Source organism: Sorex araneus, chromosome 2, assembly GCF_027595985.1.
Source record: "Sorex araneus isolate mSorAra2 chromosome 2, mSorAra2.pri, whole genome shotgun sequence".
Classification (NCBI taxonomy): Eukaryota; Metazoa; Chordata; class Mammalia; order Eulipotyphla; family Soricidae; genus Sorex; species Sorex araneus.
The window spans coordinates 56255882-56283722 of record NC_073303.1 but is presented as its reverse complement, the minus strand read 5'-3'; the positions used below and the strand labels follow the sequence as shown (position 1 = coordinate 56283722).

Below are 27841 nucleotides of genomic sequence, written 5' to 3'. Positions count from 1 at the left end.
GGGGCGCGCCAGGGGGCGGCGTCGAGTCCGCGCGCTCCGCCCCGTCGGGGCGCGGCCGCCGCAGCTCCGGGTAGCTCTGAGGCGCGCTCCTGGCACGGCAGGACCCGCGGCTCCTCTGAGGACGGTGAGTGAGGGGGCGAGTGAGGGGCGGGAAGGCTGGGCGCAGGCTCCGAGTCGGGCGCATCCTCGGGGCCTTTGCACGGAAAGGCACCTTGCACGGGCCCCGCGCGTGCGCGCAGCCCGCCCCGTCGGGGGTTTGGCACGCTCGGCCAGGGCGTTCCCGGGGGTCCAGAATCCCCCGTCCGGCGCGCCCCGGGCTGCCTACGCCGCCTGCGAGCCCGATCCTGCACCTGCGCTGGCTTGCAGCCCCTCGCCAGGGCCGTGAGCTCCCGGTGTGCAGCCCCGGCCGGGGGCGGAGGGGGGCGCGGCTGTTGGCGCCTCTCGGACCCGCGCCGTGCGGCGGCCGCGGCCGCGTGGGAGCAGCCGGGAGCGGGTGCGGGTGAGCGCCCAAGGGCGGCCAGAGCCAGCCGGGGCGCCCATCCCCGCGCGGCACAGGGTCCCCCGGGCCCGCCGGGACCCAGCAATAAGCCCTGAGCACCCCGGCTGTGGCCCCAAGACCAGAAATCGATAAAAAGTCGGGTAATGCTGGCGCGAGGACTGACCCCGCGGTGACGCGCCGCGTCCTGCCCGGGGGAGGCCGGGGAGAGGGAGGCGACGGGCACCGCGCAGCCCGAGTGCTGCCCCCCGCGCCCCCGCCGCCCCAGCTCTGAGCGCCGGGCAGGGCTCCCGTTGCGAGTGGGCGTGGTGGGCGCGGGCGCCCCCGGACCCGCCCAGCCCCCCGACTGACAGGCCCCGCCGAGAGGGCGGCCGGCACGACGGGTGGAACCGTTTGCGTTTGCGCTCTGCCTGCCCAGGGCAGTGGCAGAGTCGGATTCCAGCCCAAACCTGAGGGCTCCGCCTCACCGGCTCTGCAGGGACCACCAAGACCCCCTCCACGCCGAGAGGGGCCTCGGGGGAACAGGCTGCTAAGAATCTAGAAATTCCGCCAGGACAGAAAGAGCCCTGCGCTGGGCCCGCCTATTGCCAGCTCTCAGGGCATGAGCCCCGGAGACTAAGGAATCTGGCATCAGCACCTTCGTGTTGCCCTCCTCAGTGGTGCTGAAAACACCAGAGGAGAGAAGCCTGTGAGAGGGAATTGAGTGTGTGTGAGGGGACTGAGGTGTATGAGTGGAGACTGAGGTATGTGTGAGGGGACTGAGGTGTATGAGGGGATTGACGTGTGTGTGACAGGACTGAGATGTGTGTGAGGGGACTGAGGTGTGTGTGAGGGGACTGAGGTGTATGAAGGGACTGAGGTATGTGTGAGGGGAATGAGGTATATGAGAGGACTGAGGTGTGTGTATGAGGGGACTGAGGTGTGTGTGTGAGGGGACTGAGGTGTGTGTGAGGGGACTGAGGTGTGTGTGAGGGGACTGAGGTGTATGAGAGGACTGAGGTGTGTGTATCAGGAGATTGAGGTGTGTGTATGAGGAGACTGAGGTATGTGTGAGGGGACTGAGGTGTGTGTGAGGGGACTGAGGAGTCTGAGGGGACTGAGGTATGTATGAGGGGACTGAGGTGTGTGTGAGGGGACTGAGGTGTGTGTGAGGGAACTGAGGTGTGTGTGAGGGGACTGAGGTGTATGAGGGGACTGAGGTATATGGGGGGACTGAGGTGTGTGTGAGGGCACTGAGGTATGTGTGAGGGGACTGAGATGTGTGTGAGGGGACTGAGGTGTGTGTGAGGGGACTGAGGTATATGTATGAGGGGACTGAGGTGTGTGAGGGGACTGAGGTGTATGAGGGGACTGAGGTGTGTGTGAGGGGACTGAGGTGTGCGTATTAGGGGACTGAGATGTGTGTATGAGGAGACTGAGGTGTGTGTGAGGGGACTGAGGTGTGTGTGAGGGGACTGATATGTATGAGGGGACTGAGGTGTGTGTATGAGGGGACTGAGGTGTGTGTGAGGGGACTGGGGTGTATGAAGGGACTGAGGTGTATGAGGGGACTGAGTTGTATGAGGGGATTGAGGTATGTGTGAGGGGACTGAGGTATGTGTGAGGGGACTGAGGTGTGTGTGAGGGGACTGAGGTGTATGAGGGGACTGAGGTGTATGTGAGGGGACTGAGGTGTGTGTGAGGGGACTGAGGTGTGTGTGAGAGGACTGAGGTGTGTGTGAGAGGACTGAGGTGTATGAGGGGACTGAGATATATGTGAGGGGACTGAGGTGTGTATGAGGGGACTGAGGTGTATGAGGGGACTGAGGTGTGTGTGAGGGGACTGAAGTGTGTGTGAGGGGACTGATTTTTGTGACAGGGGCCTGAGGTGTTTGAGGGAACTAAGGTGTGTGTGACAGGACTGGGGTATATGAAGGGACTGAGGTGTGTGAGGGAACTGAGGTGTGTGTGAGAGGACTGAGGTGTGTGTGAGAGGACTGAGGTGTATGAGGGGACTGAGATATATGTGAGGGGACTGAGGTGTATGAGGGGACTGAATTGTGTGAGTGGGGACTGAGGTGTGTGTGAGGGGACTGAAGTGTGTGTGAGGGGACTGATTTTTGTGACAGGGGCCTGAGGTGTTTGAGGGAACTAAGGTGTGTGTGACAGGACTGGGGTATATGAAGGGACTGAGGTGTGTGAGGGAACTGAGGTGTGTGTGAGGGGCCTGAGGTGTTTGAGGGAACTAAGGTGTGTGTGACGGAACTGGGGTATATGAAGGGACTGAGGTATGTATGAGGGGCCTGAGGTGTGTGAGGGGACTGAGGTGTGTGTGACGGGACTGAGGTGTTTGAGGGAACTGAGGTGTGAGAGGGAACTAAGGTGTGTGAGGGGCCTGAGGTGTGTGAGAGGGGACTGAGTTCTGAGATATATGTGAGGGCCTAAGGTATGTATGTGGTGGCTTGAGGAAGCAGGTTGCCTGGAAGTATGTAGGGATTGTGTGTGTGTGTGTGTGTGTGTGTGTGTGTGTGTGTGTGATATGAGGTGTGTGGGAGAAGCCTGGAGGTTTGAAAGGGCCTGTGGGTTTTCTCATGCAAGGGTTGTTGGCAGTGTCCAGACGCACTGTGAGGTTGCCTCACCCCTTTGAGTGAGTACATGCCCGTGACAAGTGTCTCACGGAGCACTTGACATGAGAGTGGATGCCCCCGCTAGTCCTCCAGAGTATCTTCTCTCCAACTTCTGTGAGGTCTCAGAGGGCCCAGGATGGATCATCTCAAAACCACTCTGCAAATTAATTCTAGCAAAGATGGGAGGTTGTTTCATCCAAAGCAGGCTCGGAATCTTCTGCCTATGTGTCCGGCGCACTCTCCCCCAACACCTCTACCCGCTGCCTTTCCTCACTTGAATGGCGCTTCCCAGCGGTTCTTCCCTGTGGCCTCCCAACTGTGCCCTAGTCTAACTCTCATCTCCTGCACTTTTGCTCCCCAGACTATGACCTGTCACAGCAGTTTATTTTTCACTGTCTAGCTCTTCCACCAGACCCCAAAGGCAGAGATGTGGGGAGAGTGTAGGGGGAGGTTGGCCATCCTTCGCCCAGCACCCAGCATCATTCCTGCCCCGGGTCTGTGCTTGGTAAACAAGCAGGTGAATTCACCTAGTTGTGTGCAACTTGCTCGGGAACCCAGGGGAAGTCACCTGCTCTCTGAACTGTGGTCGCAACTGTAGACTGGTCCAGTGTCAGGCACAGTTTCCCAGGTATCGCCATGCTCCCAGGCCTCCTGTGGATGGATGGACCTGCCCCAAGGCGTCACGGGTCTCCAGTCTGCCCTCGGTTGTGGAGGCTGCAGTGCTAGCTCTCCTCCTTCCATCTCCTGCTCCCATCCACGCCTCACCGCTGCCGCGCAGAGCACCCCTCCGCCCGCAGCACCCATGGTGAATTGTCTCTTTGTGGGGGAAATGCCTTCCCTTCCTCTTTGCCTAGGTATTAGTAATGACTCCTGGAAACATGTTCTCTCTACCGAGGATCACTGCGGGTAGGCGATCCTCATGGCGCCCTGAGCGCGTTTGTTAAAGGGCAGTCCTACTACTTGGCAAACCTCGGTGTGCAATAAGCCACACAGCAGCATTTACTATGAGCCAGTTTTGTGGTCAAGCAGATAACACGCATTCCTTCACATCTGTGGCGCCATGCTAAGCTGGAAGGCTGTGTCCAGGCCAATGCCAAGGACAGATGGGCTGACCAAATTATTAGCAATGTGGCACTGGCTTCAGAGCTCGAGGAAAAGGGATCTCGTGTTGATAGTCAATCAATTGGGAAAGGGTTTTTTGTTTGTTTTGTTTCTGGGCCACAACTGGCAGTGCTTAGGGCTCAGCGATCAAGGATCACTTCCGGGTGGTGCTCAGGGCGATTATGTGAGGTGCGATGTGGAGGATTGAACCTGGGTTGGCCACATGCAAGGCAAGCACCTTTCCCACTGAATGGTTTGAAATGGCCCGTAAATTTTCTTCAAAAAGAAAACACCTATGGGAGCTCAACCTCTAGTTTTCTGAGAATCGTCCATACTGTTTTCCAAAAGGGCTGAACTAGCTGGCATTCCCACCAGCAGTGCAGAAGGGTCCCTTTCTCCCCACATCCTCTCCAACAGCGGTTGCTTTTGTTCTTTTGGATGTGTGCCAGTCTCTGTGGTGTGAGGTGGTATCTCATGGTTGTTTTGATCTGCATCTCTCTGATGATTAGTGATGCAGAGCACTTTTTCATGTGCCTTTTGGCCATTCGTATTTCTTCCTTGGTAAAGTTTCTGTTCATTTCTTCGCCCCATTTTTTGATGGGGTTGGATGTTTTCTTCTTGTAGAGTTCAACCAGTGCTTTGTATACCATTGATATCAACCCCTTATCTGATGGGTATTGTGTAAATATCCTTTCCCATTCTGTGGATAGTCTTTGGATTCTGGTCACTGTATCTCTTGCGGTGCAGAAGCTTTTTAGTTTAATGTAGTCCCATTTGTTTATCTCTGTTTTTACTAGATTGCTTAGTTCCATGTCACCTTTGAAGATACCTTTATCTTCAATATCGTGGAGGGTTTCGCCGACCTTGTCTTCAATGTACCTTATGGTTTGTGGTCTAATGTTGAGGTCTTTAATCCATTTTGATCTGACTTTTGTGCATGGTGTCAGGTCAAGATCTAAACCCATTTTTTTGCATGTGGTTGTCCAGTTGTGCCAGCACCATTTGTTAAAGAGGCTTTCCTTGCTCCACTTCACATCTCTTGCTCCCTTATCAAAGATTAGATGATCATACATTTGGGGTTGTGTGTAGGGATATTCCACCCTGTTCCATTGGTCTACGGCTCTGCCTTTGTTCCAGTACCATGCTGTTTTAATTGTTACTGCTTTGTAGTAAAGATTGAGGTTGGGAAGGGTGATGCCTCCCATCATCTTTTTCCCAAGAATTGTTTTAGCTATCCTTGGACGTTTGTTATTCCATATGAATTTTAGGATTGCTTGATCCATTTCTTTGAAGAATGTCATGGGTATACTTATAGGGATCGCATTGAATCTGTATAATGCTTTAGGGAGTATTGCCATTTTGACAACATTGATTCTCCCTATCCACGAGCAGGGTATATGTTTCCATTTCCTCATGTCCTCTTTGATTTCATGGAGTAGCGTTTTGTAGTTTTCTTTGTAAAGGTCTTTTACTTCCTTGGTTAAGCTGATTCCGAGGTACTTGATTTTCTGGGGCACAATTGTGAATGGGATTGCTTTTTTCATGTCCCTTTCCTCTGCCTCATTGTTTGCATATATGAAGGCCATGATACCACTGCTGGGAATATATCCCAGAGAATCAAAAAAGTACAATCGAAACAACATCTGCACATGTATGTTCATCGCAGCATTGTTTACAATAGCCAGAATCTGGAAAAAACCCGAATGCCCCAAAACGGATGACTGGTTGAGGAAACTTTGGTACATCTATACAATGGAATACTATGCAGCTGTTAGAAAAAAGGAAGTCAAGAATTTTGTAGTTAAGTGGATGGGCATGAAAAGTTTCATGCTGAGTGAAATGAGTCAGAAAGAGAGAGACAGACATAGAAAGACTGCACTCATCTATGGTATATAGAATATCAGAGTGGGAGACTAATACCCAAGAACCGTAGAAATAAGTACCAGGAGGTTGACCCCATGGCTTCGCGGCTGGCCTCACGTTCCGGGGAAAGGGCAACTCAGAGAAGCGATCACCAACTACATTGTAGTTGAAGGCCATGTGGGGGAAGGGAGTTTCGGGCTGAATGAGGGCTAGAGACTGAGCACAGCGGCCACTCAACACCTTTATTGCAAACCACAACAGCTAATTAGAGAGAGAGAACAGAAGGGAATGCCCTGCCACAGTGGCAGGGTGGGGTGGGGGGGAGATGGGAGTGAGGAGGGTGGGAGGGACGCCGGGTTTACGGGTGGTGGAGAATGGGCACTGGTGAAGGGATGGGTTCCCGAACTTTGTATGAGGGAAGTATAAGCACAAAAGTGTACAAATCTGTAACTGTACCCTCACGGTGATTCTCTAATTAAAAATAAATAAATTATAAAAAAAATTAAAAAAATAAAAAATAAATAAATTCTAAATCTAAAAAAAAAAAGCAGATAAATAAATAAATAAATAAATAAATAAAGGCCCTATATCTATCTACTAACCCCCCTCTCTTTCATTTTTTCCCGCAAATAAAGTACTTTCTTGCCAAAAAAAAAAAAAAGAAAACACCTAATAGAAGACAAGATAAAGTTAGAGCAATAGTAATTATGTCATAAATATGTTGATACTGACAAGACTTTGAACATGAGATCTTGGGATTATTATGAAGAAAGGTTAACTGTGATAAATCATGGACTTCTCCCTGAGTCCTTGGGCATGGTCACAGTTCCTGGTTAATAAATAATTTTGTCTTATGCAACATTTAGGCATGCAGATATATGCGGAGTCTGATGCTCTGCATGAAACTTGGCCAGATAGAGTTGCTGGGGGTTTCTTCTTCCACAATTCAAAGTTCGGGGTCAGGGAGATAGTTCAGTAGGTACAGTGTTTGCCTTGCATGCGGCTGACCCAGGTTTAATCCCTAGCACCCCATGTGGTCCCCTGAGACCAGAGCCAGGAGTAAGCCCTGAGCAACACTGGGAGTGGCCTCCCGAGATAAATAAAAATAAATATTTTCAGAGTCTGCCAAGGGGAGAAGTGCTGAAGACAGAAATTCCATTTCTGGCCCTGTTTTCAGGGAGTGTGAGCTCCGTGTAGCAAACCAGAGGGATGAGCTGGAAGCCCATAACTGGTCTGTCTGTCTTTTTGCAGGTGCCCACCAAACCATGGCTTCCGCCTTGATATCAGCCAAGAATTTCTCCGTGTTCTTGGTGAAGTCCGTGTTCTCTCTGCTGGAGTCCCTGGTCTTCACCGTCCTTCCAAGGCCACGGAAGGATGTTGCTGGTGAAATTGTTCTCATCACAGGCTCTGGGAGTGGAATCGGGAGGCTCTTGGCCTTGAAGTTTGCCCGACTTGGATGCGTGCTTGTGCTCTGGGATGTCAACAAGGCGGGCAATGAGGAGACGCTCAGGATGGCCAGGGAGGCGGGGGCCGCCCGAGTGCACGTCTACACCTGCGACTGCAGCAGGAGGGAAGAGGTGTATCGTGTGGCGGATCAGGTACCGCGGGTGGTCGCCGAGTGTGTGGGCGGCAGGAGCACTCTGAGAGCATGGGCAGCCCTGCCTGCCTTTGTGCTGTTGCCTTCCTTTCTGTGCGCCAGTCTAACGCTGATAACGGTGAAACTGGTTCGACAGCCCACAGTTAAAACCTGTCCAGGCTTTAGGGTCGCCTGAGCAGCCCCTATGGGCACACAGGCTGGCGTTTGTACAGTACAGTATCATTCCCCACCCTGGTCCCAACACCCCAGCCATTTGTTTGAGTTTGAGGGAGACATTAAAAACAGCCAGTAAGCTCATCAAAATTTAATAGCTATATTACTGGGATGTTTTCATAGGCAATCAGAAGACACCTTGAAAGGATAAAGTCATGATAATTTTCTGTTCTGTTCTTGCCTGGCTAAGTTTGCTGCTTCGGTGACCTAAACAACCCTCAAGTGCTTTACTCTGTTCTTTCCTGGGAATTTGTTTTCTGCCCTCCTGGTTAAACTAAGTTCAGTATATTTTCCCCAATGGATTATCCTGGCCTTGTGTTTTTTGTTAGGGTGACGATTTCCCACACCAACATCCCTTTACATTAAAAAAAAGGCTTGGGGATGGGAGTTAGAATATTTGAGCTCTCACTGTATACAATACAACAAGCTGAGCACAAGGCCTGTATTATATCACAATCCTGTTAAGAAATAGTTCTCTCCAGTTCACAGATGAGGAACCAGATTTCAGGCAGGTAAGGCACACTGAATTAAGAGAGCTGACCAGTGGGGGAAAAACTGGGGACACTGATGGTGTGAGAAGTGTACACTGGTGAAGGGGCGGATGGATGTTGGAACATTGCATGACAGTCCCAGTGAACAACTTTGTAACTGTGTCTCACAATGATTCAATATGTAGAAGTTAAATGGGGTGGGGAGAGAGAGAGAGAAGGAGAGAAGGAGAGAGAGAGAGAGAGAGAGAGAAAGAGAGAGAGAGAGCCAAGCAGCAGCAGTACACTGACTAGACTTGAACTTGAGCCTGCTGATTCCAAGGACATCCTGACTGTGCTAACTCCAATCACATAACAGAAGCAGGTGGTAGAATCCACCTCTGTGAGTAGACACACAAATACCATGATATCAGATAACCTGTTCAGACCTAAGTCAAGTGAGGCCAGAACATCACCCCATTAGTCTGATTTTAAATCTGCCTGTTTTCCCCCACCATGGTGCCCTTTGATTTACTTTTGTGGGGGAGGAAGGGTTGGGCTTACACCCAGTGGCGCTCAGGGCTTACTCCTGGCTCTGCACTCAAGGATCATTCCTGGCTGGGCTCAGAGGACCTCACTGGGGTGCCAGGGACTGAACCCAGGTTAGTCCCGTGCAAGGCTAATACCATACCAGCTGTGCTATCACTCCAGCCCTTACCCGCTGCATGCCTTTCATTTGGACTTCTTAGGAACTTTCTTTGTAATTCTAAGAAAATCTGAATATTTCACTCACTTAAAGACTTAACTACAGTTGTTTCTTCCAGTCATATCCAGGAAGCTTCCAGGAAAGCAGAGTTCCCACAGGAACAATCAGAACCAAGTAAGGACTTGCTTGGTTTAGGAGGCCCTATCTTGCTTAGGGCTTGTCTTTACTGAGAAGGATCCTCTGTCCTCACAGCACTTCACACCATCTTTTCCCGGAACCACACTGTCTTTGGTGCCTACAAATCTGCAGTTTGGTGGGTTGGAAAAACCAGCCTGAAGCAAAGAGTGCAAGCCAAGTTCTTGCCAAGTGTCTTGGCTCTGGGTCTAATCCTCTGGCTCTTTCTGACATGTTTCCCAATAGGAAAGTGACAGGTCACTAGCAAGTGGGGCTTGTAACTCTTGCCTGCTTTACGTTGTACTTGTCTGCTGCGGCCACAGCTGTGCCCTGCTGCCCGGTGCAGTCTGGGAAGCTGAGCCTGACAAGCTGGTGTGGGCTTACCCGGGACCATCCTCAAAGCATATCTGTTTCTTCACCAGTGCAGCTCTCTGCTCTTTGTTTCTTAATTTAATTTTATTTTTCAAAAGGTGTTTACAATAATGTATTACATTCAATATTCCAACTCCAGTCCTGCCACCATTACACCTTCCTCCCCACCATAATTTCTAATTTCCCCCACCATCACCCAAGCCTGCCTCATAGCAGATGCTAAATAATTTGTGTTGCTTGCTATGAATAATCTACTAAAAATAATTTGTTTTTAGAGGAAAGTGTGTGAAAGTTGTTTTATCTTACCCTGGAGTCATTAAGCTTTGTATAAGAGATTACTAACATGTTGTTACAAGTTGAGCCTTTGTGTTTATATATACATTTTGGTTGGGATGAGATAAGTTGCCTTCTACTTTACACTCCATTCGATGTGGTGTGCTCTTCTTGGTACATCAGTGATGTAGAATATGAATGAGATGTCACTCCAGGAATTCTAAAATTTTAAATAGGGTGATAGATCTGGGGTTAATTTTTTAACTGGATGGTGACTTTGGGGTCAGGAGTTATCTCTGCAGCTTGTTGTTCTCTTCTGAGATTTATTTGTGAGTCTCTGGCTCATGGCTGTTAATGAGCTTCTGTGGCTCCAGAGTCAGTTTGTGGGCTTGACTGCCAGGCTTCTAGAAGAACAGGGAAATGGGGGAAGTCGTCCATTCCTGACTCCGTGAGAGCCTGGAGATTCCAGTCACAAAACCCACATACCTGAGCTTTTCAGCAGATTCACTCATAGATGAGGCTTGTCCAAGCCTGTGGAGATCGGCTGTGGGCATAGAGGCGAGTGGGCTCTGGGGGTTTTCAGCTGCTGGGGCTTTGTTGGGGCAGATGGGGGACTCACCCACCCTCTTCGGGGTGCCCCAGATGCGTGGCTGTGTGCTCCAGACACACCAAACACCTAACATACTGGCTTATGCAAATGACAAGCTTCCCCACTTTTAAGCAAAACCCAGCTCGTGTTCGAAATATTTTCAGATACTGAGGGAGCTCATAGAAGGTGCTAAATAATGACTCCCACTTCTCCCTGTCTGTCTAAGGAACTTTGTTTTCAGAAATGGTTGGAAGTGACATGGGTGATTATTCAGTTCTTTGAGGTCTTGAAGATATTTAAGTCTTCGCTTAATTGTGAAATTGAGAGAAAAACTACTTTCCCTGTAAACACTAACCATCTCCACCTCTTTGTCTGAGTAGAAGGAAAGTATTAGAGGATAGTGAAGTACTGAAGAGAGGAGTGACTCAAGGCAAAAGTATTCCAAGCACAGGACAGTACTCTGGCTCCAAAGAGACCTTAACAATCTTGGCAACAAATGTCCTGCCCTGCAGAGTGTGACTTAGCATTAAGCTCAGGAAATGCACTTTTACTACTTGGCATCCTTGATGGAAGATTATTTTGAAAAGAAACACAAAACCAGACTGTCACTCATCCAGGACATGACTTGCCCTGTTACATACTTAATGACTATGATCCCACAGACCAGCTTCTTAAACTTCTTTCACTCATGAGTTCTTTTTGCCTCAGAAATTTTTATGTGATTCTGGGTATATAAAACACATGCTAATCAAATATCTGTGGTACTGTTACAATTATTTTGTGTGTGTGCACCACACCTTACATCAGCAGTGTGCAAGGCAAACACCCTAACCACTATACTGCTGTCCCTGCCCTCACGAATTAATTTTTAATTGCTAACCCCATATTCAGTTAGGTGACTCCGAAATCTAGGTCTTAGACAAGCCAAATCAGAATCAATTTTGACTGACAGAACTAATTTACTAATCAACTTTATGGGTCCAGCAGGGGGGAAAGCATTTTATTTCTGAAAATTTCTTAATAATATATGGATGTCGGGCTGGAGAGATAGCACAGCGGGTAGGGCGTTTGCCTTGCACGCGGCCGACCCGGGTTCAAATCCCAGCATCCCATATGGTCCCCTGAGCACGGCCAGGGGTAATTCCTGAGTGCAGAGCCAGGAGTAACCCCTGTGCATCGCCAGGTGTAACCCAAAAAGCAAATAATAATAATAATAATAATAATATATGGATGACTCCTGATGCCTATAGTTAAATCTCAGGATCTTTTTGTCTTTTAAACCTGCTGAGGTCCCTGACAGAAGCTGACCTGTTCTCTTGCCTGCTGCCACTAATAAGCAGAGCTAGGTAAACTCAAATCCATTTTCTTGGACAGTTTTGCATTAGAAACCAGCATGCCTTCCTGCAACTCCCTGTTCTCATAGTCTGGCTAACCATGGAGAAGTCAGAGAGCAGGTATGGTAACTTATGCCAGAGTCATCATCTATAGTTGAGCAAACTGTTGCCACATTCTTACCATGAGGAATATCTCAAGAAAGAGAAGAAAAGGGAAGAGGAGGGGGAGAAGGAGGAGAAAGAAAAACTAGTTAAAACCTAGAATTTCCCAGGTCTGAAGAGATAGTACAGCAGGTGGGGCAATTGCCTTGAGCACGGCCAACCGAGTTTCAATCCTTGTCACCCGTAGGACCCTCTGAGTTCCACCAGGAGAGATTCCTGAGGACACAGCCAGGAGTAAGCCCTGAGTACAGCTGTATGTGGTCCCCAAAACAAAAACAAAGCAAATAAAAATTAGATCTCTTAGAAGGGATCCCTGGAGCCCTGGACTCTTTTATCAAACAACACAATACTGGCAAACTTACCCTCTTTCCGAAGATGAATGTTTTATTGTCTTGTCACTGGTTCATTATTTAGTTCAGTCACATACATTTCCCTAATGTAGCAGAGACTAAATCCTCATGATACCTTTGAGTGCTTAACTAAGAGGAAAATGTGTATTATATATATGTGCATTTTGGGGGGGGGGTCCTTTTTGGGCAATGCACAGGGGTTTCTCCTGGCTCTGCACTCAGGAATCACTCCTGGCGGTGCTCGGGAAACCATATGGGATGTTGGGAATCGAACCTGGGTCCTGCCTGCTGTACTATCGCTCCAGCTCCAATCTACGCATATATTTTATACTTGACGTAGGATATGGCTTCAGGCAAATGAGGAACTATTGCTGGTACTGGAAACTTCTGCCACAATAGCAGATGAGAGAGATGACAGCACCCCCTGGCACTGTCAGTACCCCCTTCTCCATACCCAAGGCAGCAGGACAGCAAGTGCCATCCCCCAGACAGTAGCACAGACACTCAACTCAGCTGTGTCACTGCTGTGAGCGGCTTGTTGGCATGGCTACCATAACCAGTGGCTTCCTCTGACCTGGGATTGGGAGGTGCCGGTGACGGTCGTGACATTCACCTGACATAACAGGCAGAACCACATGCTGAAGATAGGCTCTAGGCAAAGGCTTCAAGGTCACCCCCAGATTTTAATTTTCTGCGTAATCACTGAGGGCCGACTGGTTCCTGTCACGGGAGCGAACTGGGCCTACTGTCACCCTCTCTTTTAAGGGAGGGATCCCTATGACTAAAATGTACAGTGGGAAGAAGAGAACCAACCAGCTGAAGACAGGACCAACTGGTTCTGAGCTATACTGAATGTTTAAAATGTTTCCTCCTACTCTGCCCCATCTCTGTGTGCGCTAAATCTGGATTTATGTGACATTTATTTATAATGTCTTACACGCCAGCCATAAACTTAAATGACATGTTGCTTATACCAGGCATAGAACAAAGTTACTAATCACTGAATGACGGAACAGCTCTAACTATGGAACCATTAGAAGGACCAGAAATGAGAGGGAAAGCATCACACGTGGATTTTCAGTACACTGAGGACTCGGGCAGGGGGTGTGGACTCCTGAGCCATTGTTTTCAGAGAGTGGGTACACTCCAGGGTGAGATAACAAGCATGGAAGCTGGATAAAATTGGGAATAGGGCGCTAACTCCAAACACTGGGATTCAGGCTTTGCATGCTGGAGCCTTAGGTTTGACCCGTGACACCGCAGGGTCCCCCATGCAGTGCCAGGAGTGGCCCCTGAGGATCCCTGGGTATGGTCAGAAGCCAATAAGAGAAAATATAAAGTTATGGAGACGTTGACCTGTAATCGTATGTGGAATTTCTATACTGGTGGTGTTACTCTCATTACTCAATTCAGGTTAAAAAAGAAGTTGGTGATGTTTCCATACTGATCAACAACGCCGGCATTGTAACTGGGAAAAAGTTCCTCAGCTGCCCAGATGAGCTCATGGAAAAATCTTTTGATGTGAATTTCAAAGCACACTTATGGGTAATTATGCTTTTTTGTTGTTGTTGTAATAAATGGGAAGCGCATTCCTGTTGTTCTCTGACATTATTATTAGTCTCTCAATATGTCACAGACTTCCCATTTCGACTGTCCTAGTCTGCCCAACTGCCCTCTCCCGATCTGACCACAACTCTGTGTCCCCACATTTCTACTTTGGTAAAGGCAGAGCAGTCCATGTGGTTGCTGTCGTTTACTGTTTGTCAGTCCTGTGAGGGCCCATCCCAGGGGCCTCGTGTAAATGTTTTGAAGCATCTCTGGAGGATAAGGGATTCATCCAAAGACTTGCCCGAGGCCCCGCAGCTGGGGCCTGGTTTTCTATGAGCAGGGTCCCTCGCTGTCACCCACACTGGAACTCTTCTGAAAGTGAGTAAGCATCATCAGTACATACGTCTCTGTGGATCAGGGCAAATCAAGATGTACAGCCACCACCCTCAGCATCGTAACGGGTTTCTCCCTGTATCCTGGTGACTGCTTGCTGTGACATTCAGGAACACGAATGATCAGAGGAACTTCCGCATTCAGACGTTGGATTTCTCTGACTTTATCTGAGACCAGCCGTGTCGTCCCCACCACACAAACTCTCCTCTCCCAGCTCTTGAGCCTTTTCCTTCCGACCCCACTCACAGCCCCTCCTGCCCTGGGAAAGCTCTCTCCTTCTGGCCGGGGTAAATCCTAGAGCTCTGCCACTCCATCCTCCTCCTGCTTTCCACAGGACCTTCCTCTTACACTCTCCCTGGGCAGCTTTGAACCCTGCATTTCACCAGAAATAAATAGACTGGCCCAGACAGTGTTCTTGGCATTCTGTGTAGCTGTCGGGGAAAGACGAGTCTCCTACTAAGTGGACACCACTTCCCTTCAGGACCCATTCCCAGAGGCCTGTCTGGCCTCTCCCAGATGTGCCCCTATTAGCCTGAAGATAGGCACACCATCACAATGAAGTCAAAGACCAGAGTCTCCTTAAAAGTCTCTTGTTATAGAACTTTTGTTATTTTTATCCCTGGGTCCTTCCTATCTCCCTTCTCCTTATCGTTCCCAGATTGCTACCATTCCCCTGCTCTCTTTCCCCACTCTCTCTCTCTCTCTCTCTGGGAACCTTATATACCTTCCTTTTTATGTTTTTTTTTTAATTTTAATGAATCACCATGAGATACAGTTACAAACGTACAAGCTTTCATGATTACGTTTCAGTCAGACAATGTTCGAATACCCATCCCTCCGCCAGTACCCATTCTCCACCACCAGTGTTCGCAGTGTCCCTCCTGCCACCCCCACCCTTCCCACCCCCTGCCTCTGTGGCAGGCACATTCCCTCTTTCTCTCTCATTTTGGGTGTTATGGTTCGCAATACAGGCACTATGCGGCCATCATGTTCGGTCCACAGTCTACTTTCAGCACGCATCTCCCATCCCAAGCGATCCCTCCAAGCATCATTCACTTAGTGGTCCCTTCTCTATCCCAGCTGCCTTTTCCCCCAGCTCATGGGGCCAGCTTCTGAGTCATGGAGCATCCTCCTGGTCCTTGTCTCTACTGTCCTTAGGTGTTATTCTCCTATTATGTTACTTTATATTCCACAAATGAATGCAGCCCTTCTATGTCTGTCCCTCTCTCTCTCTCTCTCTCTGACTCATTTCACTTAGCATGATACTCTTATATGAGAATTCCATGGTTTTATCTTTCCTGCCTTCTTGAAGCACTCAACACAGCACCACTTCATTGTTAGAGACTCACAGTGCTCCTCCCAACCCTGTGGAACAGTGGGCAGAACTCCTCACAGACCAACATTTGGGCCACTGCTTTTCCTTGGCAAGTCTTTTTTTTTTTTTTTTGCTTTTTGGGTCACAGCCAGCGATGCACAGGGGTTACTCCTAGCTCTGCACTCAGGAATTACTCCTGGCGGTGCTCAGGGGACCATATGAGATGCTGGGACTCAACCCGGGTTGGCCGCATACAAGGCAAATGCCCTACCCGCTGTGCTATCACTCCAGCCCCCTCCTTGGGAAGTCTTGATATGACTGTCTGCAGACATACGAAGGCTTTATATTCATATATTTTACACAATGAAACATGTTCTATTTCATGTGTGCTATGTACACGATTACTAATGTTGATTAAGTGCTTCTTTGTTAAAGAATACTTCTTCTTCAGTGCTCCCCACCCTCACTTCCCCTTCTTTCTCGGCATCTCCCGCCAAAGGTGGGACTTGGAAAGCAATGAAACGTGGAACATGTACCTCTTCTCTAATAGACGTCATCTTTTATACCATGGTATAAAAATAAATTGTTAATTCAAAGTAGACACACATATAAAATTACAAAGTGATATTTTTAAGTGAGGCTAGCACTGGCATATGCTGAGAACAATGTTGAGGAAAAAATCCGAAAAAAAAAATGAGACAAGGAAAAGAAATCTAAATAATTGTGTTCTCAATTACACTTAGTGGTTTGGGGACAGTGGCTGCTCAGGTTGGAATGTACTGCTTCAATCTGTGTCTTAAAATTGTGCTCTTGAAGATTAAATATAAGAAATATGTAAGTCTCAATAAGTTATTTGTAATAGCATTGGAATCGCCATCAGGATAATACCGAAGAAACAGGATTAAACTATCTAGGAGACTTACCTCCCACATGTTTGACTAGAGTCTTTTCATATTTCTGTGAGCTTAAAAACCTTCAGCACAGTGATAATATAAACTCTGGGAAAAGATATGAAACTGGATGTGAAACGTTAACAGTTTCCATTTTCTTTCTAGACTTACAAAGCCTTCCTACCTGCTATGCTTGCTAACAACCATGGACACTTGGTTTGCATTTCAAGTGCGGCAGGATTGCTTGGAATAAATGGACTGGCAGGTAAGAAAAAAATGTAGTATTTTGCGCAACTTAAACTTACAACATGGCTCTGAATAACTGGCAGTTTTGATGCCCTGATAATAAAGGGCGCCACGTGGAGGGGTGTGGACAAGAAGTGAATGGGCAAGTTCATGGTACATCAGACTGTCCATCAGACAGATTTACTTATTTTTTTTTATTTTATTGAATCACCGTGAGATAGTTACAAGCTTTCATGTTTGGGTTACAGTCTCACAATGATCAAACACCCATCCCTCCACCAGTGCGCATTCCCCACCACCAATATCCCGGGTATACCCCTTCTTTCCCACCCTCTCCCTGCCTCCATGGCAGACAATATTCCCCATACTCTCTCTCTACTTTTGGGCATTATGGGCTGTAACACAGACACTGAGAGACCATCATGTTTGGTCCATTATCTACTTTCGGCATGCATCTCCCATCCCAACTGGTTCCTCCAGCCATCATTTTCTCAGTGATCCCTTCTCTATTCCATCTGCCTTCTCCCCTCTGCTCCTGAAGCAGTCTTCCAGCTATGGGGCAATCCCCCTGGCCCTTGTATCTACTGTCCTTGGGTGTCAGCCTCATGTGATGTTATTTTGTACTCCACAAATGAGTGCAGTCCTTCTATCAGACAGATTTATTAACTGCAACTATGCACTTTGGAATGAGCTGGTTTTATGCCATCTAGTGAGTTTTAAAAAGAGAGGGCAACTTCACTGCTCCATGTTTGATACCAGTGACTAGCATAATCACTGTGCCCAGAATTGAAGTAGCACTGTTACTGGGACAGTTAGGAGGAAGTTTCCATTAAGTGGTGTCCCTTGCTTTGCATTTGGCGGAAGTTTCTCTACCCGCAAGAAATCTAGAATTAACGTCTATGCTCTTCTGGTACTCGAAAACTTATAAGAAGTGGTTATCGTTTCCATCTCCCTCCAAATGACTTGACATTAGCCATAGAGAGGCAAAAAGATTCATCAGCATCTTGGACCAACTCAAGATCTGGCTCTCAGAAGAGCAGAAACTAGTTTTCTTACTCACCAGGGCATTCCTGGAGCAAACATTCTGACGGGTTTACACAGACCCCTGGGAATCACCTGTCAGAAAGCTAGCCACTGTGGAGTTCATGCCCAACATAATCAGTGGCTGAATTAAAAGCAGTACTCCTGCATTTAAAAGAGAGAAAGAAACCTAGCCACAACAATCAGATAATTGAGAATCGACTGGCCAACCTGTCAACTAGACACTGTCTAACAATTTTGGGCTAAGCAACCTATTTTCAGAGTTACAATGCTGTCTTCATAGAGTTCATTTCAGGACCTACTGAAGTTTTTCAGAATCTACACAAACCACCAGTCTCCTGACCATGACCAGTCTGCCCATACATGTCTCTAACATGGACTTTTCTTCCACTGTGCTTAGGATGTGTCAGGCATTTTCACTGCCTCTCTTTTATGTTTGACTAGTCACACTTCTTTAAAATAACAGTAGTGTGTTACAGAGCCACGTAATTACTTACCATCATTTTATCTCTGTCCGCCCTCATTTTGCCTCAGAACCAAGACCTTTAGCAACCCCCAGACTTGGCTCCCCTGCCTCAGTATGACAGGGGGTTTGATGTAGAATAAGATTAGCCCAGACTAGAGGCCGAAACATCATCAGCAACTTGAGGGTTGAGAGGCTCCATTGGAGCAATCTCTGTACCAGATGCTTCAGATGATCCTAGGAGCCGCTCGGGGCCCCTGTCCCCTCCCCTCCGTGTGTCCCCAGGGTCACTGTCCCCATGACTCATCCTCGTGGCGCTTGGTTCTTGCCACCAAGCAGTAGTAGCTGCTTTTTGGCAGAGCCAGTAAATGTGGTTCCGTTAACGTGTGAGGCAGAGAAAGTACCTGAATACCTCAGAGTCTTTCCTTCTACAAGTATTTCTGTGCCATGAAATGGATATCCAGTTGTTGGCGTGTGACTGAAGACAGACAGGTCGGATATGACATGAGTGCCGCGTTTCACTGCCCCTGCACTTTGAACATATTTAAGAGGCTGAAGTGACCAATTCTTTGTGTTTTCCCTGAAAATGGAACAAAAGCCATTTGGGAGAAAACTTAAATCTTATTTTCAACCCCCAGCTGACTTTTCTTTCTTTTTCTCTGTTTAAAAGATTGTGATGTGTTTCATTTTCTCTTTTTAAAATTATTATGACCATGCTCTCAACTTATAGTTGAGTATTGTGGCGCTTTGGCCTGGTCCATTTCGATGCCAGGGTAGCTCACAGCTTGCCCTGGGTCCATTCTGTCCCTCGTTGGGACCCTGCTTTTGGTGTACTAGGAACTAAGGGCAATGAGTTGAGAAAGCAAATGCCCAGGAGCAAATATTGTTGGAGTCAATCAGCTCCCAACTTACAAAGCATAGTATTAACTGTCTTCCTGTGTCCATACAGAAAGGACATTGCTTTAAGGTAAACTAAGTTCCCTGCAGAAAGGCTGAAAGGACAAACCTAATGTTATCTACAGTGTGTAACCTCCGTTACCTCCTTTCAGCTCTCAGTCTTGTCCAGAGTGACCATTTCCAACTATCCCTGTCAACGGTCCCTTCTCTGTCCTAACTGCCCTCCCCTGCCTCCTGAAGCTTGTGGCAAGCTTCCAGCTATTGGCTAGTCCACCTGGCCCTTGTTTCTACTGTCCCTGGGCATTAGTCTCATCCTACGTCTTTATATTTCGCAAATGAGTGCCATCTCCTAAGCCACTGACCTCCTTACCTGGACTCCTCCGCCAATATTATTTCCTTTCTCATGTCAATCTTCCTGATCGGTTGAAGTTCTTTGAAACAAGAAGTGGACCCTTGTGTCCCATGTGAAGTGATCAGTCTTGACCCCATGTAACACAGCAGAGAAGACCACGCCCACATCCCCACCCCTCCAGGGATCCATGTGGCCCTGCCAACTGGCCTTGACAACTGGTGACTGAGACCCCTTCCAGACATGCCTTGCTAGTGAGAGGAGAATGAGGTCACACAACATTCACCGTATCACTGTATCACTGCCATCCCATTGTTCAGCAGTTTGCTGGAGCAGGCACCTGTAACATCTCCATTCGTCCCTGTCACATGCTAGTGTAGCCCGATGGCGTATTGGGGGCTCTTTCAGGATCAGGGGAATGAGGACCGTCGTTGTTACTGTTTTTGGCATATCAAGTATGCCACGGGTAGCTTGCCAGGCTCTGCCGTGTCAACAACATTAGGACTGTGAAATCGGTACTCCATTCTGTCCAATGGTAGTATGATGAAGAAATATGACTTTAAAATATACAGTAGCTGTGTTTGTCCTTTTTAGATTATTGTGCAAGTAAATTTGCAGCCTTCGGATTTGCTGAATCTGTATTTATGGAATCCTTCGCCCAGAGAAAAGGGGGAATTAAAACCACTATCGTGTGTCCATTTTTTATAAACACTGGAATGTTTGATGGTTGTAGTACTGGGTGAGTTCCTTGGCTTCAAAATAAAATTGCATGTAAGAAATAATGATTTGGGGCCCAAGCTGTGGTACATCAGGTAAGGCCATTGCCTTGAATGTGGCCTACCCAGGTTCAGTCCCTGGCATTCCCTATGGTCCCCTGAGCCCCAGCAGCAGTGACCTGACTGCAGATCCAGGAGTCAGCCTGTACACCATCAGGTGTGGCCCACAAACAAACAAAAATCATTTTCCACCTATGTTATTTTGTTCGACCTACTTACCATGAGTTTACCACAGTGTGAAGCTCAGCTGCTTGGTGTGTCATAGGTATCATACTCACACCTGTCTAAATATGATTGGCACACCCCTGTGCCATCCCATCACTAAAAAGATGAGCTGCACATCCTTACACCCCTTTCCCATGGTTTATACTGAGTCTGGGAGGCTATTTGGTTGTTACTAGCCAATTTATTTGCTTAGTTGTTCAAGTTCCACCTGTAAGTGAAGCTGTCTATTATCTTTCATTCCATTACTTATTTACTTACATAATCACCTCAAATCCATTTATTTTATCCACCAAAGCACAATTCCATCTTATTTTTTTCTCACGGTTTATTATTCTGTTGAGGATATACACCACAGCTTCTTTTAAAAAAAGTTGTTTAAAACAGTATTTTTCAAGGATTCAGCCTGATTAATGATAATGAATTAATGATTTCAGAGTATCAGTCTTACTCAAAATGTGTTCATGTTTAAGATACTGATAATCTACATGGAGTTGTGTGACCTAGAGCCTGCCCAGAGATTCTTGCCCATACCCTTCCTGCTTCTGGCACGTGCCCTGTCAGCCACCTACATTCCTCCTCATTCCACAGTGTGACTCAGAAAGGGCTACCGGTTTCCAATTTGGCGTCTATTGGTGACAAACAGGTGTTGTCTAAGGCTTGCTTTGCAATATTCATTGAGACTCTCTGTTGAATATGGTTTCCCATAATGCATAGTCCAACCTCAGTGTATTCACTGGGATTATTATTTTCCATTTGAAATTCTGGCTGTGCTTACCATACTGAGAAGTAAGTAAAGATCACAACCAATCAAATCAAGGAGGCAAAGAAAATAATAGGTGGTGAATGATTGTATGACCTTGTTGATCCCTAATATTAAGAATTTTCTGTATTCATTTTTTTCTTTTAATCTTCCAGCGCCCCTTTACTTTTGCCAATTCTGGAACCAGAATATGCAGCCAAGAAGATAGTAGATGCTATCTTGCAAGAACAAGTGTACTTGTACATGCCAAGATTTTTATACATCGTGATGATTTTAAGAAGGTAACAATGTCAGCTACTCTGGATTTGCTAATGTGCCAGTTACCAACTTCTTCCAATCTCTTTAGGTTGAGGCTCTTTCAGAGCATCTGTTTAGTGAATTTGGATCCTTCATTTTGCCCATTTTTCCAGCAGAGTCTTAAGTTAGCCTCTTTGCTGTACGAATTTTCTTTCTGAGTCTGGAAAATGGAATTAGGTTTTCGCAGTCATCTCGGTATTGGGTTGGACTTACTGGATGATCTGTAGACAGGTTGAAATGATGTTTTTAAGAGAAATCCTTTGTTGTGTCTCCTCCCCATAGAGCCACCCTGTTGGAATAGCTCTCGCCTCCCCCAGCTCAGGGGCCCAAAGCCAAGGCCAGTGGCTGAGCCGAATGTGTCAGGAATCTGTAACATGGCCGCAATGCCAATAAGAATAAAGTTGTGCTATATGAGGATCAAAGAATTGGTAATGGGCAGGAGTCTGAAGTACTAAGCCCTCCTCAGAAGCACACTAGATTCCCTCTGCCATCTGCCTCAGTGCTCCACTGGGCTTCAGTGCTGAGTTTCCTCAGATGCCTTTCGCTTCCGTGTAACCCACTGTAGGAACAGTGAGGCTGACTTGCTGAAGCAGCTACTGATTCTCTCTTTCAGTTCACCACCTGACCTGTAAGAGGCCACCGAAGTATACCGCCCACATACAGGGCTTTCTATTTTGCAGGGAAGTGCATTCCTTGCTCGAAGAGTTACGTTGACATCTGTCTCATCGTAACTTCCACTGGCTCCAGCTTTCCTCTTCAGCACTGGCTAATTCCTCTTTCAGTTATTTTTCAACATAGATGCCACATGCTTCACATCCAGTCCATGGTTGGCAGTTAGTGGCCTCTGCATAAGGAAGTGTCTTTCTGCTTCAGTTAACTGTGTGTACCATGAAATTCCTAGAATCTTTCTCGTTATCTGTCACAGGGGGTATAGCTCTAAAGTACAGTAACAACGATGGGTCTCATTCCCCTGACCCTGAAGAGCCTCTAATGCGGCACCATTGGGAAGAGCGAGTAAAGAGAAGCTGCTAAAATCTCAGGGCTAGGATGAATGGAGACATTACTGGGCCCGCTCGAGCAAATAGATGATAAACAGGATGACAGTGACAGTGAAAAGTGATATGGAGAAAAGATAGACAGCATTTTGCAATATGGGATTATAATCCACTAAGATTGCAGTCTGAAATATGTAATTATAATCCACTCAATCTGTCAGCATACCCCTTTTTCTATTTTGAGTGTTTACTTATGAGTAGTGCTCTCACAGCGTATAGTCGAGTGAGTGTTCACAGTGAGGCAGGTACTTACCTACTAAAGATTTGCAATAATGCTGGTTATAAAGCACATGGCACATCATTCTAGTTTTTTCAAATAATTTCAGAGTGATATCTACTTTTATTTGCTCAGGATCCTAGTTTGAAAGAAACCTACAAGGTCCCTGAGAGGAGCTTTGAAACATGGAAAGAGGGATAATATCGCACATATCATTTTATTTTCTTTACACATATCACACATTTTCTTCCAATGTCCCTTCAGTGGGTGTTAGCAGTTGCTGATGTGTACCATGCTTTGCTGACATCCTGGGATCTGGGTTTGTTAGCAAGGAATTTGGGACAAGAGACCCTGCCCTTATGGAAATAGCTTTTGGGGGTGTCAAAGGCAGTAAAGAACAAACAAACAAACAGGTAAAAAAAAAAATATCCTGGGTGGTCATAAGTGCACTGAAGAAATAGAAAGTGTGAAATCCAAAGGGTTCTAGTTGAAGCTTAATTTTTAGTCTGGGCCTCAAGGGAGGTCTAATAGGAACACTTCACTGGAGAGCTTACACTGGAGAGGGCAGGAGCACATAAGGTGGTACCCTGGACTGCTCCCTGAAATTCCGGCCCAGGTACTATCCCTAGCCTTCCCCTCTGAACCAGCTGTTCTGTTTACTGTTCCTCTCCACACTCTGCAGAGAGCCTCAGAATGAGCAGTTCTAGAATGTTCTGACAGGAGGAGCCAGTGGAGATGGAGAAGATAAACAGGCTCAGTTGGGTTTTGCCAAAGACTAGGGAAAACCATTGCATCATCTCCTCACTGCAGTCCCAGAAAGAAAGATCGATGACCTCCTTCATTCTGGGAGAAACTGAGGCTCATGTGCTAGTAATTTTCCTCAACTAGCTCTGGAATTCAAGCTCATCCCCTCCTATTCCACAGGGCTTTACTGCCTCTGTCAGTCAGGACACAATGGAGTGGACCTTTGGAAATTGATACACAAAATGAGCCAAAGCCTCATAAAACGAGGGCAGATCAAGAAACCAGGGTTGGCCTCCTTCTGCAGACAGGCCTCAGACAGCCCTAAATGTGCACATTCTTTTCTCTTTTTTTAATTAATTAATTTTTTTAATTAGTGAGTCACCATGAGGGTACAGTTACAAATTTACCCATTTTTGTGCTTGTGTTTCCCGCATGCAATGTTTGAGAACCCATGCCTTCACCAGTGTCCATTTTCTACCACCAATGAACCCAGTATCCCTCCCACCCTCCAATCCCATCTCCCACACCCCACCCTGCCTCTATGGCAGGGTATTCCATTTTGTTCTCTCTCTCCTTCTGGGTGTTGTGGTTTGCGATAGGGGCATTGAGTGGCCATCGTGTTCAGTCTCTAGTCTACTTTCAGCACGTATCTCCCTTCCCTCGCGGGAGCTCCAACCATTCTACTTGATGTTCCCTTCTCTATCTCAGCTGCCTTTTCCCCAGCATGTGAGGCCAGCTTCCAAGCCATGGAGCCAACCTCCTGGTATTATATACTACTATTCTTGGGTACTCTGTTGTTTTATATTCCACAGATGAGTGCAATCTTTCTATGTCTGTCCCTCTCTTTCTGACTCATTTTACTTAACATGATACTTTCCATGTTGATCCACTTCTATGCAAAGTTCATGACTTCATCTTTTCTGACTGCTGCATAGTATTCTATTGTGTAGATATACCAAAGTTTCTTTAACCAGTCATCTGTTCTTAATGCGTGCTTAAGCAGAGGACTTCATCTGGGCTAAGTCAGTAAAGCACTCCTTGGCTAAGCTTGTGAAGTTAACCAGGTTCCCTGCCATGCTCTTTCCAGCCTGTTGCCCACCAAGACCGCACAGCTTCTTGTTGACTATATGGGTGGCCTCAATGTCATGGATCACTTTGTTGGCCGAAAAAAAATAAACTGAAGACCAGCCTGCGCAGCGATGGCCTCCAGGACCCAACACTGAATAACGCTCGTCTCATCGAGGGGGAGGGCCTTTGTCTGCAGAAAGCATCTGACTGCAAGTGCCATTCTTGCACTTCCATCTGGACCAGCATTTGCAACCAATGCTTTTGAAAATATTGCTGTGTGTGTGTTGTTGTGTGTCTTGTGTTTTAATTTTTTAAAACCTCCCGTTCTGTCACCACAAGTGAACTGATGATTGCTTTTGTCACTGCGAGGTGGATGAAGAGTGCAGATAATGATGCATCAACCTGACGTGGCTGAGAAATGAAGCACTCGGAGGGCATTTTAACTGGAATATTCTCTCCTGAGGACCCAAGCCTCTTAACCTGGAATTTTTTGAGATGGTATCAGCCAGTGTTTTGGTTTTTAAAAAAGGCCCAATTCCCATGTCCTTCTTCCCTAAGCATGCATGCACAGGTTCACTTCTCCATCCCGTGGACAGTCACAGTTCAGGGTCAGTACTGATACGATAGATCATGCTGGGCTGCTTTACTGCACGTGCTCTGAAAGACCAGAGGCTCTGACCTTGATCAAATTCTAAACAGGATCACATCTCTTTCCAGAAGAAATCAAAGAATGGCTGTTTTTACCCTGCAAATTGTGCTACACTTCATTAGCTATTCTGCTATGTATTAGTCCAGAAAACATATCCACATCGTTAACTTCAAATGTTTAATTTGATCCTTTAAGTTGGGATTCACTTGTAGGTATTCTTCCACAAAAGTACCATGTTATGCGTGTGTATTCTGCAGGGCTGCCTTCATTTCAGATCTGTTGTTTTCTTAGTTTAATCAACTGGCCAACCACTTTCATGCTTTGGAGATTAACAATAAAGGCAAGATTAAGAAAAATATGTTAATTACCATATCTCTGGAAATCCTTCCCAGGCTGGTGGGGGCACCTGCCTTGTGAAAACAATAATAGTCTTTGTCCCAATTCCCTTCTTTGTGTGAGGAAAACAGGAAAGGCTGAGAGGTACCTTGGAAGACTGAGTCTGAAGAAATGAGCATTTGAATATGTGAGGAGTTACGATGCTGTGGGAAGGGCAACAGTCTCGCAAATGTGAAGTCTGAAATCCACCACTGACTGATTTTTCTTGAGCTGCCCCAATGATTCTGACTGTTCTCTCTCTCTATTCAGAAATCTTCCTTTAAATAAAAATCCTGTTCCAGGATTAAAAAAAAAGCGATAGTTCATATTTATTGTTCCTGGCATGAAGCTAAGTCTTTCAGACACACATCATTTCATTAACCAGAAATATTGCATCATTGCTCTCAAAGAATAATAAAGGTATTTGGTGTGTGCCAGAAAATAAAAGACATTTTATCACAAGAGTGAGATACAACTCAACTGTAGATGTGTGTTCACAAGATCAAAGACCCTCTTAGACTACCCAGCTGATGCTCCAAGCCTCTGCTTACCAGGTTAATTAAGAGAGAGGCATAATATTGCTCCTGTATTACAATTCCAAAAGCGTATATTCCCGGGGCCTGTCTATTTAGTTGAAGAATAAAGAAGAGACTCTTAGGGGATTTAGTGGAACAAAGACCCGAGTCACAGTGGGCGTGGACCACAGCCCAAGGCATCAACAGCAGTTATTCCTAATTGGAATGCTTCTTGGCTAGGCTACTACAAAGACCTGAAACTCAATTGTGGTTTTACCAGGCCCATAAAATTGTCTAAACAAATTCAGATTTACTTGAGACAGTCATCTGAGAAGGGACCACATGTAAATGAGGGGCTTCTAGAGAGTAATAAATAACAAGGTGATTTAATACCACTGGGAAGCGGGCGTTCTTGGCATGTGCTTCATCCTGACACCCAGCTGCCATTGAAGCCTAATGAAGCCAGGCTTGCTTAAGAGTCCAGCCCCCAAGAAAGCCTTAGCGAGGGACGGTTAATAGGGAAGGGCTGTGGCCCAGCAGCCCCGGTAGAGGCACTCTGTCCTCTCTGTCCTCCGGGAAGGCACCATTTACTCTAATCACCACGCTTCAGATGCATGAAGGATTCTTGGTGTTAGAAGATTGAGCAGAGGGACACCTAATGACACTGGTGTTTGTTTCATTCCTTGCATTATAGTGCAGTGACAGACACTCTGGCTGCCGTCACAAAATACAATCAGAGCAAGAAATTGAGGATGAGGATGCCAGCAGGGTCATCTCTTTGTGAAGGTCTCCTTCTGAACAGCCTCCCTCTCTGGACTTTGCTGCCTGTCTGGGCATGGAGAGAGATAGAGACAGAGATACAGAGAGAGAGACACAGAGAGAGTCACAGAGAGAGAGAGATCAAGAGAGAGATCAAGAGAGAGGTCTTGTCCCTCTAACAAGACCACTTATTTAACCGTGATGGACCCACCCTTGTGACCTAATTACCTAAGTAATCCTAATTATTTCTGAAATCCCTTCAACATATGAATTTGTATGAATTTGGATGAACATAAACATTCCGTCTAAATAGGTTTTCAGATTTTGTTTTTTAATTCTGGCCACTGGTGACCTTTACGTGCCCTATATCCTACTGTTGAGGAGGTTGCAGTTTGTCAAATAAAATCATTTGGAATGTTGAGGGCAGAGGATATCAGAAATGCCTGAAACAAAAGTAACTCCAAGTTTCACTGAAAGTTTGGGCCACTAGGTGAAATTCCATGTGAAGCCAGATACCTTATTGCAGATCCAGACGCTTTCTCGCAGATGCTTCGGTAACGAGGTATAAGTCAGTATAAGCCTCATGGCGTTTCCAGGCTAGCGACCTGCTTTGACTTACTCAGAACATCCTCCCACTCACTTGCTTCTCAGTTTGACAGCAGGTTCCCTTTGCTGTGGACTCACAAGCCAGCGCTGAGCCCATGACCTGGTCTCTTCCCCACCCTCATAAACCATCTTTGAAATTTCAAATTGGAAGTCAGACTAGGAATGCCAGTAACCAGGGCACCAACCCCTACTCTCATTGTCTTGGGAGGCTGCTGAGAAGGTGATAGTGGCCAGGACACGCACCTGTATTCTCGTCTCACAGACAAAAGCGTGATCAAGGTGAGACAGCTCAGCTCAAGATCATCTGTTTCAGAGCCAAGCTCTCAGACACCCTTGGTTTGCGTATCTGT

General features: G+C 46.9%; 1 protein-coding gene across 1 annotated transcript; it reads left to right on the top strand.

The window, feature by feature from the left end:
* Window positions 1-51: 51 nt before the first annotated feature.
* SDR16C5 (short chain dehydrogenase/reductase family 16C member 5) lies at window positions 52-25997 on the top strand. Its single transcript, XM_055127983.1, has 7 exons — window positions 52-124; window positions 7318-7664; window positions 13717-13848; window positions 16615-16714; window positions 20040-20184; window positions 21362-21487; window positions 24607-25997. Exons 2-7 carry the CDS (start codon window positions 7332-7334, stop codon window positions 24698-24700), a joined length of 930 nt encoding a protein of 309 aa, XP_054983958.1. The 5' UTR covers window positions 52-124; window positions 7318-7331; the 3' UTR covers window positions 24701-25997.
* Window positions 25998-27841: the final 1844 nt, after the last annotated feature.